At 45.3% G+C, this 13,273-nt stretch overlaps 1 protein-coding gene across 2 annotated transcripts in view; it reads right to left on the minus strand.

Annotated features, from left to right (window-relative positions):
* LOC102371628 (acid-sensing ion channel 2-like) overlaps window positions 1-13,072 on the minus strand; it is a 78,673-nt gene extending 65,601 nt beyond the window's left edge. The window contains exons 1-2 of one of the 2 annotated variants that reach the window (XM_006017822.1): window positions 13,032-13,072; window positions 11,373-12,022 (exon numbers count right to left, since the gene is read on the minus strand). In XM_006017822.1, coding sequence (XP_006017884.1) covers window positions 11,373-11,936 — 564 coding nt within the window. In that variant the 5' untranslated portion in view covers window positions 11,937-12,022; window positions 13,032-13,072. Of the gene's footprint in view, window positions 1-11,372; window positions 12,023-12,368; window positions 12,404-13,031 lie in introns of those variants that run through there. The other variant, XM_006017820.1, reaches the window with a different exon arrangement.
* Between the last annotated feature and the right edge of the window lie 201 nt (window positions 13,073-13,273).

A 13,273-nucleotide genomic window follows, 5' to 3' on the forward strand; every position in this document is an offset into this window, starting at 1 on the left:
TGGGTAAGTACCAGAACTATTATATAAGAAACTATAAATATTAAAACATAATAAGTGCTATTTGGTCTATCTAGCCCATTATTTTGCCTCTGACAGTAGCACAGGTGAATTCTATAGATGGAAAGCATTGAATCAGATACATCTAGGGTGATCTATCCCTTGCACATTACCCTCCCTGGCATTCACCCTCATTGGTTTAGCCCAAGGAAATATCTTCAACTGTTCTGTTCAACTGCTATTAATAGATCTATCATCCAAGTATTTGTCTAGTCCCTTTTTGAACTTGACAATGGTATCTGCTTCTACCACTTCCTGTGGCAATCAATTCCACGAGTTAACTATGCATTGCATAAAAAGGTACTTTTTCATGTTTTAAACCTCTCTCCTACTGATTTCAGCAGGTGGCCCCTATTTCTAGTATCTTGGGACTTAGTGAACAACAGTTCCCTGAATGCCTTACTGCTTTCTTTCTCACTCTCTCTCTTACCCAATGACTCTTAAGTATTTCATACACTGTGGAATAGCTTCAACAGGAAAAGCTGAGAATGTTCCCCCATGCTCTCAAGTATTCTAAGCCCAGGGCTGATGGGTATGGAGATGTGGGCTTGAATACCTTCAGACAGAGGTAGGCATTGAAGTCCGGTCTCCCACCTTCTATATGACTTCACTGACCACTGAGTTATCAATTAAAGCCTGAATGGGGAAAGGAAGGATTTCTTCCATTAGGAAGGGACCACCAGTACATTTTGCATGGCACCTGATCACTTAAGCAAGAAAGGTAGAGGAGGACCTAGTTTATGGCCTCCAATGGAGCTGATACATGACATAGGTGATGAGCCACACAGCCTTGTCAAGACTGAAACAGTCTCAGCATGCCAAGAAGAACTTCACACTCCTGATGAAGCTTACTTAGAAAGTTTCAGGTATCTCAAAAATTAAGCAAAAGAAGAGAAAGGGTTTTCAGGATCTGAATTTTGGACTTGGAACCCTAAAACTCACATTAAAGGATTAGGTTTTTTGGTGGACCAGTCTTTAGTGACTTGTGGAAGACTAAACAGGAAGTCTGGGGCAGAGCAAAACAATTAACTGAGTTTGAAATTGCATGCTTGAATGCTAAATGCTACATCAACCTTCTTTCCTTAGTGCTCTCCTTTTTCTTTCTTGTCTGCCTCAAACCCTGATAATTAGTGTTGTCTTTATTTAGTCAGAGTTGTCACAAAACTTTTTGAGTTGCATGGGCCATTTCCTCCCTCCTTCACTTGTGTTCTTTCCAAAGGAAATTGAATTGAAATTAAGCCTGACTAGGCAGGAGCGCATGATGAGCAAATGATAAGAAAATGTGTCTGAAAGTCAGTCTTGTCCATCAAATCTCATCAAATGCAACATTAAAACACACAGAAATTCAAAACTTGGGCTTTGTAAGACCCAGGTACAATTGCATCCTCCAAAGTTCCAAGTTCCCCTGTCAGCATTGAACCCATTGTTTCGCTGGGAGTCCTGGGTCTGGCCAAACAAGAGATCTGTCTCTAAGCATGGAAACATGGTGTCTTATCCCATGGACTTGTGTACACAAGAGGAAACAATCCTCTGCCTAGAAACATTTGTAAAAACAAATGAAAAGGACAATTTCACAGCTGTAGTCACATCAGGCTTTCCAAATATGAACCTGGCCTCTACACTAGGATTCTGTGAATAAATCAGCTTCCAGATGTTCATTCTACCTGTCAGGAAGTTTCCAAGGAGACTTACATGATGTGCATGGGAAGCAGTGTGGGGCAAGAGTGTTGCTCCCACTTGCTTCACCATATGGAAGTCACATCTTTCCTAACACCACACCTTGAGTTCCTATATTGCTTCCCAGGCTGCTTCAGGAGATTGCTGGAAGGCAAAGCAGCGCTATATGCTATTTCACTTCAGAAAAAATAAAATAAAATACATCACAGACCCCAGCCCTTTTTCCTGCAGAAAGAGTAAGGCCCCTGAGGCTGTTAGAATTCCCCTCGTCAGTGGACAGAATACAAGAACCTTTCCGATGTTTGCCTTGCTTTGCCACTGCTGCCAGAAAACCAGTCCCATGAGGGTTTAGTCCAGGTCAGTTTTCTAAGAGACTTCAGGAGGTGACACTTAAGCAACAGAGAACCATGGGCTAAGCAAACCACAGGGAAATGATTGGCACTCCTTGCCCCTGCTGCTTCAATACAGCTTCACTCCAAATCCCATTCCCCCACCTTTTTGTTTATGCACTCCTCATCCGTCGCCCCACTAAGGCCCAAGACCTCCTGATCAACTTTCTCCTGGCTATGGCCAAGCTCACCATCTGGCTATCCAGGCGGGAGGCTGTGGCCAGGAAGGTTCCTGGAGACCTTGGGGCATTTTTCCTTGGTGTCCTACATGCACGTCTCCAAGTGGAGCATCGCTGGGCAGTAGCCACCAGCACTCTAGCTGAGTTCAAGGGCCAGTGGGTGCTGTCTGGCGTGCTCTGCTCGGTGTCCCCCCCAGGGAGCATTTGTTTTGGCCCTATGACCCTGCACATGCACACTCTGTTATCTTATGATTTGCTCCCCCATAATCGGTTGGATTTTTAAAGGCTCTGGCTGCTCAACCAGTGTCGGCCCATGATTTTTAGTGGGCTAGGCCCATGGCCTTTTTAATTCAAATAGGTCACTCCAAATCCCACAGTCCCTGAACCACACCCCGCCATTGAAGCAAGGCAGCACTCATTTTTACAGAAGGAGGTAAAGCACAAAGGGCCAAATTCAAAAAAGTATTTAGCACCTGGAGAGGTAAAGAGGCCTCTTGTGGGGTTTTCAAAAGCTTTCCCAATTCTACGAGGCCCTAACTCCCTTTAAAAAGCTGGCTTGGAAACTCTAAGCGTCTCACATTGGAATCTTTTAACATGGCAAGGTTTTACGCCCAGGACTCACACACACTCTCTAAGGCCCCCAACCACTGCACCACCATTTCACGCCCTTTCTGTACAAGAGTAACCATTACAATTTATCCAGCATGCCTGTCAGCCAAGTCCTCTTGCCTGCTTCTGGAACAGCATACTGCACCCTCCATTAGATCATTCCTTTCTAAGCATATTCAATCTCATCTCTCTGCTTTGACAACCCACTGATTTCCTGCCATCACTTGATGTGTATGGCTCTCATTACTCAAGCATCTCTAAGATCTCATAAGGTGAATCAGTTGATCATTAATTTCCACTGTTGCAGGGCACAGAGGCATGCCTGCTCCTTTAAGAGCAAGAGCAAGCCCGGCAGAGCTCCATAGCTGCAGGGTGCCCAGGCAGCAGGCTAATGAGAAAATTAGCTGGCTCTTGCATAGGATCAGCTGACTAAAAGGAGGCAGGGCTCTGGGCACATATAAGCTCCAGGGCTAGGGTGGGTAGGAGTTAGTTCTCTAGCACCTGCCAAAGGAAGCACCTCCTGCGTGAAAGAGCTACTTGGGGGATGTTTGGTTGTTTAATCTGCTGCCTGCAAGATTAATAGGGCTCCAGGAGCTCATAAGGTACCTGGGGCTAGGAGGCACACAATACTAAGGGAGAAGTTTGTCTTCTTAAAGGGGCAGAGTTTGGCCACCATTGTTATTGTTATCTTGTAGCCCAGGGGCTTGGGTTTCTGTTGTCATTTGCATTGGGCGAACAGCATGAGGCTAATAGGGGAGGAGGAGGCCTCATTGAGGCACAGTATTGTGTAGAGCCCCAGTGCCAGAGGGGTGCAAGCTGCAGAGAGCCGCAGAGAGTCCAGCACCAGAGAGGCACAGCAACAGGCCAGGGGCCCAGTGACAGCAGGGGGCTGAGTTAGGCCAAGACCTCATCAAAGGGACAATATTTATATACTACCTGCAAGGCATGGGGCATGGTAAAGGGGCAGTTTTGGAGCCACGCATCTAGTCCATAAGGCTTAGGGTGTCCCGTGAGGCACTGACTTGAAGCAGGACCTGGCAAAGGATCCAAGAACATGCAGAGTCTAGTGGGGTTTAAAAGGACCATGGCCACACAGAAACTCATGGGCAGCCTCCCTACTTATTATCTTAACCAAAAAGATGAGGCAGGAGAGATTAGAAGGCACCCGCAGGGTGAAATTGGTGTGGTTACAGAGCCCTAGGGGCATCAAAGCCATCCCTGGGAACCCCGTGCCATGACATCCATGATCATTAAGATCATAGAAATAATTCATCTCATTGATACATCTCATGAGTCAATGAGACATCTCATTAAGATATTTTTCCATACAACTGAAGCAAAGCAGTACAGTGGGCTGAGAAATAGCTCCATAAGACAAAACCTTTACAATTTTTTGTGAAATAATAAGAGCAGGCCACCCAGCGCAGAACAACAGAGGCATAACTTTAAATGTTGGTACCATGGGTGGTGGTGACGACAGTGGGAAAAGCGAGCCCTCCTCACACCCAGACCAGCCCTGGATACCTGAAACATTGTCTTTCCCTCCATGACCTTAATCCTACACCAGACTGGCTTTAACAGTAGATTTCTAAGCAGGGATACACTCTAATAGATGTGGAGCAGCTCCCTCCTAGCCACATGGAGATCACAGCCTTGAACTAAGCTGCTCCTGTTGGGCTCAGTTTGCCCCCAATGTGGGTGCACGTGCAGATGCGCTCAATGTGCCTGAATTTTCTGCGCAGAAAATTCAGGCACATTAATTGCATGTGTACATGTGCCCTTGGTGGCCCAGCCATTAGAGTGTATCCCTGCTTAGAAATCCACTGTGCTGTTAACACAGCAGGAAGTAGGCTACTAACAGGCTGTGCAAGACCTTGTCACTAGAGAACCACTTGAGAGCAGATCTTCTCAGTGCAAGAATGATCCTCAATAATTTGTGGGATGCCCCTTGATACTGCAAGCAATCTGGTCTTGGGATAACCTCCCAAACATATTATTGAGAAAATACTTCCAATTATTGTTAAATAATTTATCTAGCAGTTTGGGGATTTTAGAATATTTGACCTGCTTGAATAACTAACATTCAAAATTCATTCTCCAAAGAGAGAAGAATCAGCATAAAGTGAAGCTGCAAATGAGCTGTTCAGACTTTAAAATATGCTGTTTGGGCAGCTAAATACTGCAGCATTGTAGGGTACAATAAAGAAAGAGCAAGAAACAGAGAAATAGAACAGAACAGAACAAGATAGATTCATCTCATTTTAGAAATATTCACATAATACTCAAATCATTACAAAGCTATGTCTGTCAGTGAGAATTTGTACTAAAAATAAACAGACAGATAACAATAAGGACACAAGCTAGCCAAGACAGCATTATTGTTGACATTAATAATAGGCATATACAATGGAATACTACACATTTCTTGGAATACTACACATTTCTTGGTAAGCCAATTACATTGCATACACATTAAATTCCACGTACACACATTTAAATCTAGCTCTAGTAATATATTCTTGGAAACATCAGACATGTCTTTGAGGGGTTATCTTCTCTACTACAGCTACAGCCTGTACCCCTAGTAGGCCATGACACAGGATGCAAAATGCCCAACATCCTTCTCTACTCCTATTCTCTGTATTTGCACCTGAACTGCCTGATGCTACCGCTGTGCTTAACACAGCAGGAGAACTTGTACCAGAGCTAACTACTGTTCTAGCACGTAGCTGACTGCACTGGTTGTTCAGGAAGGATAAATGTATATTTCCTTTCAGTAACAATTGTAGGTGCCTGGCTGGAGGGAACTGTTGCAGCTCCCAGAATCCATTCTCAGGTCCATGCAATATGGGAAATCTCTGCAACTCAGAGCTCATATTGTGTACTGTGAAATGATGGGGCTGAATGCATTTGCTACTGTTCTGGCTAGCTACATATGCTCACCCCACTTTGGAGATTTGCACAGCTGTAGATGAGTGATCCTGCCCATGTCTTCTGCTGTCCCAATTTCCCAGCCTTGCACTCTGTTGCCAGGTCACACTCTACATTCCTGTCCATGGTCTCTCTCCCCACCTGCATTCTGGCCCTGCTCCTACCTGCTCTGCACCACAGACTCAGCCAATAGCTCTCCCAGTGCTTTGTGCTCTCTTAATACTGATCCCTTACTTCCTCTTCCCCCAAGCTCTTATGCAGTCTCCCATGAAACTATCACAGGAAAACTACATGAAGTTTCCTTCTAGTACTGTAGTGGCCAAGATAGAGCACGTTGAATGGGTGGTGGGTGTGGGGACCCCCAAACATGCACTGCTGCGACAGCTAGCTACTGCACATAAACGAGAGAGAGCGCTGAGAGCAGAGCACATACCTAATGGCTTAGCAGCTTAACAGTGGGGCCGTCCACCCCAAGCCTGTATCTGATCACACACATTCTGCCCTATGACACTTTTAATCCCTCCTGCTGTGCAATGCATTTGATAGACCCCATGGAAACTCCCTTCCATTGCATCATGGATATGGTATACCACAGAAATTCTCCTATTGCATACTTCATATTTCACATATCCTAAGCCCAGTTTGCATCTCCCACATCCTAAACTCACCACCAGCACCTCCCCATGCTGTCTTTAGAGTTAGGACCAAGTGTGCCCAGGTTTGCCATGCTATGGGGTGCTGGGATTCCTTCCTAGGCTAGCCAAGGCCAAAGATTTGTTTCAGTTTGTGGCCTGAGGAGTTTCTTTTGTTCTCCATAAAAAGAGTTGGATTTTTTTTTTAAATTCCTTCACAAACTTTTAGAGAACCTGGCTCAAAGGTACTCACCACCATGGTGCAACCAAGGGCATCAACCCTCAGTGGACCCACTTTGTTTCAGCCTCTTCATGACATTATTCTGACAGCTAGGGGATAATGACAAGGCCCAAGACTGTACTTCAGCATCACTGGGCACATCTACATGTTCATTAATGTGCCATAGTTGCTGCACATTAAGTTTAGTACTTGTATAATTAAACACTAAATTAATGTGCAGTAACTGATGTTACTGCACAGGAGCACCAGCGCACACCTATTTAGTGACACTACTGTGCAGTAGCGTAATAATACTTTGCAGTAGGGTATTAGCACTGTTTGTGCTGTGATGCGCTACTGTGCAGTATTATTAGGTTACTGCACAGTTAGTGTCTCGTGTAGACATGCCCAGTGTAACTTTATGCTACAACGTACCTGAAAAATATAACAATAGGAGACAGCCCTCACTCCATGTTTCTGTCTAAAACTGGGGCTTCCTAAGAACAGCAGTTTTTAACTTGTAGAAGAAAGGACAAGGCTAATTTTCCCAGTGGAATTTCATTGTGCTCCTCCGGCCCAAATGCTCTGCTCATGCTAAGAGAATGGGTTTGGCACAGACTGTTCAGTGCCTCATCTACCATGAGAATTCATTAGGTGGTAAGGATGTTACTGGTGGTCAGTTCAAGAACCAACACAAGGAAGGGTGCTAAGGTCTTGAAATACCACTTAGAGTCATCTTTGTTGAACAGCCTAGAGGTTTCCTTTCCTCATCCGCATGTAATATGATTAACCATTGTTTAGGAGACATTAGGTATTATCCTGGGATGAAGCAAACATGGTGCATGAAAAGCACAGCTCAAATCCTGTTAAATAACAGAGAAAGAGAAAGTGGAGGGAAAGAAGGAGAAATTCCAAAGTAGAACTAAATTACATATTTCACCCACCCAAGCAATGGCTTGCCTGATCTGCTTTCCTTCCCAGCACAAAGGAGAAGTGCCAAGCTGTCATGCTCTATGGCAGCTATGCATAGGGGCACATACTGTATACGGCACAGACATTCATCCATACCCACAAAGCAGTGACAATTACATAGCTAGTGATATTACAGACCGCAGATAAAGTGTTCAGCCAGACCTTGCAGTTGAGCAAACATCTTCAAACGAAGCCCTATTTGTGTGCTCCTATTTCTTCTGCTCTTGGACTATGAATTTTCAATTTGGTGCAGCAAAACAACAAGGAGTTGGCATTTCCAATGTGTTGCCTTCTGAGGAAACTGTGTCTAACAAAACACTTGTGTTCCCCCTAAAGGAGATTAGAGATGTGCTGTGGTATGTTATAAACCAGACTTAAAAATAATAGCTTTTCTTCTTCCTACTGATGTAGTTGTGGCAGGAAATCACATGGCATTTATGTAAATGGAGTGTCAGGTAGCAACAGGTCACAAAAGCACACCTGATGGTGAAACATGCTTATTACAAGGTACAGACAGAAGTTACAATGTTTACCTGATCTAACCTCTGAAAGCACTCTACAGCCATGACCAAACACAAATGCATACCTCCAGAGCACTAGAAAAGGGCCTGATCCCACAAAAATCTGAACTCTCCCACTGCTGTCTTTAGCATGGGGGGGGGGGGGAAAGAGCAGAGGGAGTTGGATCTGGGGGGTTTTCAGCCAGTGCAGGCCCTCAAGCTGGGAGGGGCTCCAGTCCATCCATCCCACCCGCCAGCGCTGGCTGGAAAACCCCCAGAATGAGCTCCTTCTGCTACCTATCCCCACTCCCATTCTGAAAACAGCACTGGGGCTGGGAGGGGGCAGGGGTCTTGATAGTGGGGGAGAGGATGCAGGCTTGCAGCTGCTCTAACCAGCAGCTCATTCCCCAGGACGCAACAGTGAATGTCGGTTGGGTCTGGGGGATCTTTGTAACTCATGGTGCTTCCTACAAAGCGGGAATGAGTTACAATGGGAAGCTGCTCTTCTGTCTATGCCTACAAAGTACCAGTATTCAGCTTCTGGTTAGGCTACGTGAAACCCAATAGATACATCTGGTCCAAAGCTGGGGCTCATTCTGGAAAAGCCATTCAGATTTCTTGCTATAGACTAACATGGCTGCAGCCTAACAGGTGACTGTGCTGGTCCTAGATTCAGCCTAAACTGTGGATACAACTTGAGTTTTTGATACACGCCTTTAGAAGCTTGGAGGGGGAGAGGAGGAAAGGGAGAAGGAAGTGACCATACAAAAAAGGCAAGGTTAGAAAGGTACCAGACACATCAATACATTTATCTTGGCTTCTGACTAAAGAGTGAAGCATCACAATATCAGAGTAAAAAATTTCTGGAGTATAGGGAGGATCCCATAAAGATATGTGAGGCTGCACTTCTGTAAAATACAGCAGCCTTTTTAGAAGGATAAGCATTTACATTGGAAAGTGCCCTACCTGCTTCTAGGCTGACCTAACCTTACTTGGTGAATGAAGCCTCCCTTGGCAAGTTGAGAAAGTATCTTTGAGAAGTTGCTGCATTTATAGAAACCATAGCCTGGAAACAGAGCACATCATTCCCTAGTGATGCCCAGAATTTTACACTTAGGATAAAATCACCCAAAGTGCCTCTGACTTTAAATGAGGCTTCTAAGTGCTTACATCTCTCTCTGAAAATGTTACATGGGCCCTTAAGTCTCTCTCACACAAAGAATACATTCCTGCACATAGAATGTGTTATCAGCATGTTCAAGGCTGGCATTGCTGATTAGGATTTGCTGCACTGCATAAGGCAAGGAAACCTATATCCATATTTCCCTCCCCATCATTGTGTAGCTCATTACACAGAAAGGAACCACTTCCATAGACAGGTCCAGTTTTCAGGTGCTCCCAACATTTGAGGTCTCTGATCAGGGATCACTGCTGGGATAGGCCCATCTCAAACTTCCAGGATCCTTTTTTCTCCCTTGAACTCAGGCACCTGCTTCTTCTCTCCACCAGAACCCCATCTTCACCTTCTCCCTTCATATATACACATGTCTATTCCATGACAGGAGCCATTCCTCTTTTAGTGCATTTCTTTACCCCCTCCTATCAGTGGAACAATCACAGCTCTACTTAATAATCAATGGAAACTGAATTCTTCTACTAAATGGATGGCTTGTCCTATAGCAGATAAGAGCACATACATGTAAACTGGTGATAACTAGAGCATCAAGGTATGGTCACATTTGTTAAGGAAAAGACTCTCCACCTAATAGCAATGTACTGGTAGTACAAGCCAGCTTAAGTCACAAGTTTAACATCACACAAGAATCACAGACATATGAAAGGTTTCATAGGTTGCATTTTAGGAGATTAAATAAACCTTGTGCCTAAAATATTTTGTCACAAAGGCAAGTGCATTATGACAACCAATAAATCCCTGCTAATACAGCCCCACCACACATTCATAGGGCAATCAGTAATAACAGGAACAAACAGTGTGGGTTCTGGAGAAACAAATGGCTGCTAACAGCCAGCTTTATTCACTCTTTGTATACTTAACTGTCCCAAAACCTGCTGAATCAGTCAAAAGATGATGCAGGACAGTTCCAGAAATAGAGAAAGTCACAATTTGGTACAGTCCCCAAAAAATTATTAGCAGCCACAGTGGCAGGTTTACTGAGACACCATTCAGACCACATGCTTATAAACAACAGATGCATTTCTGAGCTCCACCCTACCCTTCACTCACCCAGTGACCCCCTGGGTCTGCGAGCATCCTCAGGGCGGCACAGTACCCTCCTGCTTTCAGAAGGTTCACAACATGGCATTCTGCAGAGACTCACCATTTCTTTCCAGAAATATACACATTTTTAAAGCTGCTACTTTTCATCAGTAATATACCACAGGCAAGCATTAATTTATATCAGAAGTGTAACCCAGAACTCTCAAACTAAGTAGTGTTTGCTTCTTTCAAGCTCCCAAGACTAACCAACTCACTCACTGCATTAGCCAGTGAATGGAAAAGCTTTGGTATTGGGAATACAATACAAGGGGCGGGAGTCTAATTGTACCTCTTGCTCTATTAAACAGCAGGAAAGGAACCAGCTGTTATACACGCTGAACAGCAAACTAACAACAGCACTTATGGTTCACTAGCCACACCACATGTGGGCAAAAGAAGAATCCCCCTTAAGTCAGGAGGTCACAAACTACATCTCTATCCAAGAAACAAATCCCAGGCAGGCACTCTCAACTGAGGGATGGAGCACAGGCAGCTCTCCATCTCAGCACACCTGCCCTTTGCACAGGACTGCCACCAACAGAGCTGCAAATCACATCCTCCGGTAAGTATTTCAACTACAGATCCGTATGGATCACAGCTGCACCACCAAGCAGCCTTTGGGAAGGGAGAGTCTTCTTGGGCAGATCAGGAAGAACAGTCAGGGGAGGGAAGGGTGCCTTTGCCACAACACTCAGCAGGGTTGTCTGAGCATCTCCCTGCTCCACTGCAGCGAACAGATATCAATGGACTCTGTCAAACAAACTTCAGCTCAACAGGCTGTCTACACCTAATCAAGTTCTCTCTTAGCATGCCCTGGGTCCATCTCACCCTAGTTCATATCACCCTAAGCACTAGCTGAGTTCTCCACCGTCCACAATTGGCCACACACCCAGAGATGAGAAAAAAGCCAAAATCTGTCAATACTCACAGTTTTGAAGTCCTTATGAGTACACTCCTGACCTCTGAACTTGCAGTACAGCATCATATCCTTCAGATCATGCCCCACACGTGCAAAGAACTCCTGCATGTTGAAATTTTTTGGATCATATTTCTTAAAGTTGGTCTTTTCCTGTAAAACTGCCAGGACAGCTGGATCTGCCAGGTGGGGATTAGGAATCTGAAGATTAACATCAAGCAAAGCCAGGAGCTCCCCAGCATGGTACAAGTCATTAGTTGTGAGTCTGGAGAAACGAAACTCATTTAGGTTACAGATGGTGACCGCAGGGAAAACCAGACTTTTGGCCACTACTTCATCCACTTTGGTGACATGCTCGTAAGAGAAGTAGAAAGCCACCCGATCTGAGCTCTCCAGCAAGAGGAAACCCAGTGAGCCCACAAAGGCTATGGTCCACAGCAAACGCCTTATGGTCACTGGCCCATAAACAAATATGTGCCGAATCCCATGGAGGGTAGAGGTGTTGGCAAAAATCTGGATACTGGAGGGCTCCATGCTCTCCATGCTGCCCTCGCTGGCGCTGTCCTTAAGATCCATCAGACTAGTTTGCCAAAATCCTGGCAATGTTTTTTGGGTCAGTCTCCGGACAGACAGAACAGGATCCCTCTCAAATATATTCAAACCTGTATCGATGGGGAAAGAGAGAGAGGAGAGAGGAAGAGCAGATCAGGCCAGCTGCTGTGAGTTTATCCTATGTGCTCAGCAGGAGCCTAGCATGGGTAAATATTTATATAAAAATCCATTCAAACTCTAGCTCTTGATTTCCTCAGAGCGATAAGGAGGGTTGGTTTTATTTAGGGAGACACCAAGGTGATGTGGAAGGGATGTGGGTGGGAAGGGAAAGCTTAGCCAATAGAAATAAAATCCTCCCCCTATACACACACTCACACAGCCACACACACATGCAGGCACATATCGAACAGAGATGAGATTAAGAGCAAGAGCTTAAAACAAGTAGAGGCAGCTCACAGCCTGTTAACCAGTGCATAACGCACGAGGATGTCCACTTCACGGAGCTGATGAATTGCAGAGCAGCGGTGCTTTCAGGCTGATTGCGTGGTTTTATGCTCCGATGTTTCTAGCTGCTAGATTCTAGCATCTCTCTCTCCCCTCCTCCTCTCCACTCTTCTCCATTTTAGACAGGGTTCCAAATGCTACCACCACTCATTCCAAAGATTTCTCAGAGAAAGCTGAGCTGCTGATTTAGAGAGCGAAAAGGGAAGATGTGAAGGAGGAATGCAAGAGGGAGAGAAGGGGGAGTGAAACCCAGAGGAAAAGAGATGCAGATCCATGCATGCCCTAGTGTACATGCACATACGCGTATGCACGCTCTCACACACACACACACACACACACACACACACACACACACACACACACACACACACACACACACACCAGGGAGGCATCCTCTGCTCCTTTCAAACAGCAGCTTAGAGGCTGATTCTAAGAGCAAGGTTGCAAGTAAGGTGCAGCTTCTTCTCTCCTTTCTAATTTCCTTCCTGTCTCTCTCAATTTGAGAGTTCCTGCACTTCAAGTCATTGCAAGGAGCTGGAATCAGTGAGTAATTCATTGATCTGCTGTATTGGTGACTTGTCAGTGGAGGGCCAAGGCTCTATACATCAGACTTACGGATGAGAAACTGCTGGAGGATAAAAGAATTAGAGCGCAATTTCTTCCTGAGGAACTTGAGTTGCTCTGTCTTTAATCAGGCATGCCTCTGCCCATGGCCGTGGAACCTAACAAGCTGCTGCTTTACCTTGGATCTGAGGTTTGCAGTGGGCTCACCTAGTGGAGATCTCCAACACACACCCCTCTCCCTCCTCCCACCCAAGCCAGCCGCACACTTGCAGTTGTTTGTTTTGCCTTTGCCT

Source organism: Alligator sinensis, unplaced genomic scaffold, assembly GCF_000455745.1.
Source record: "Alligator sinensis unplaced genomic scaffold, ASM45574v1 scaffold444_1, whole genome shotgun sequence".
Taxonomy (NCBI): Eukaryota; Metazoa; Chordata; order Crocodylia; family Alligatoridae; genus Alligator; species Alligator sinensis.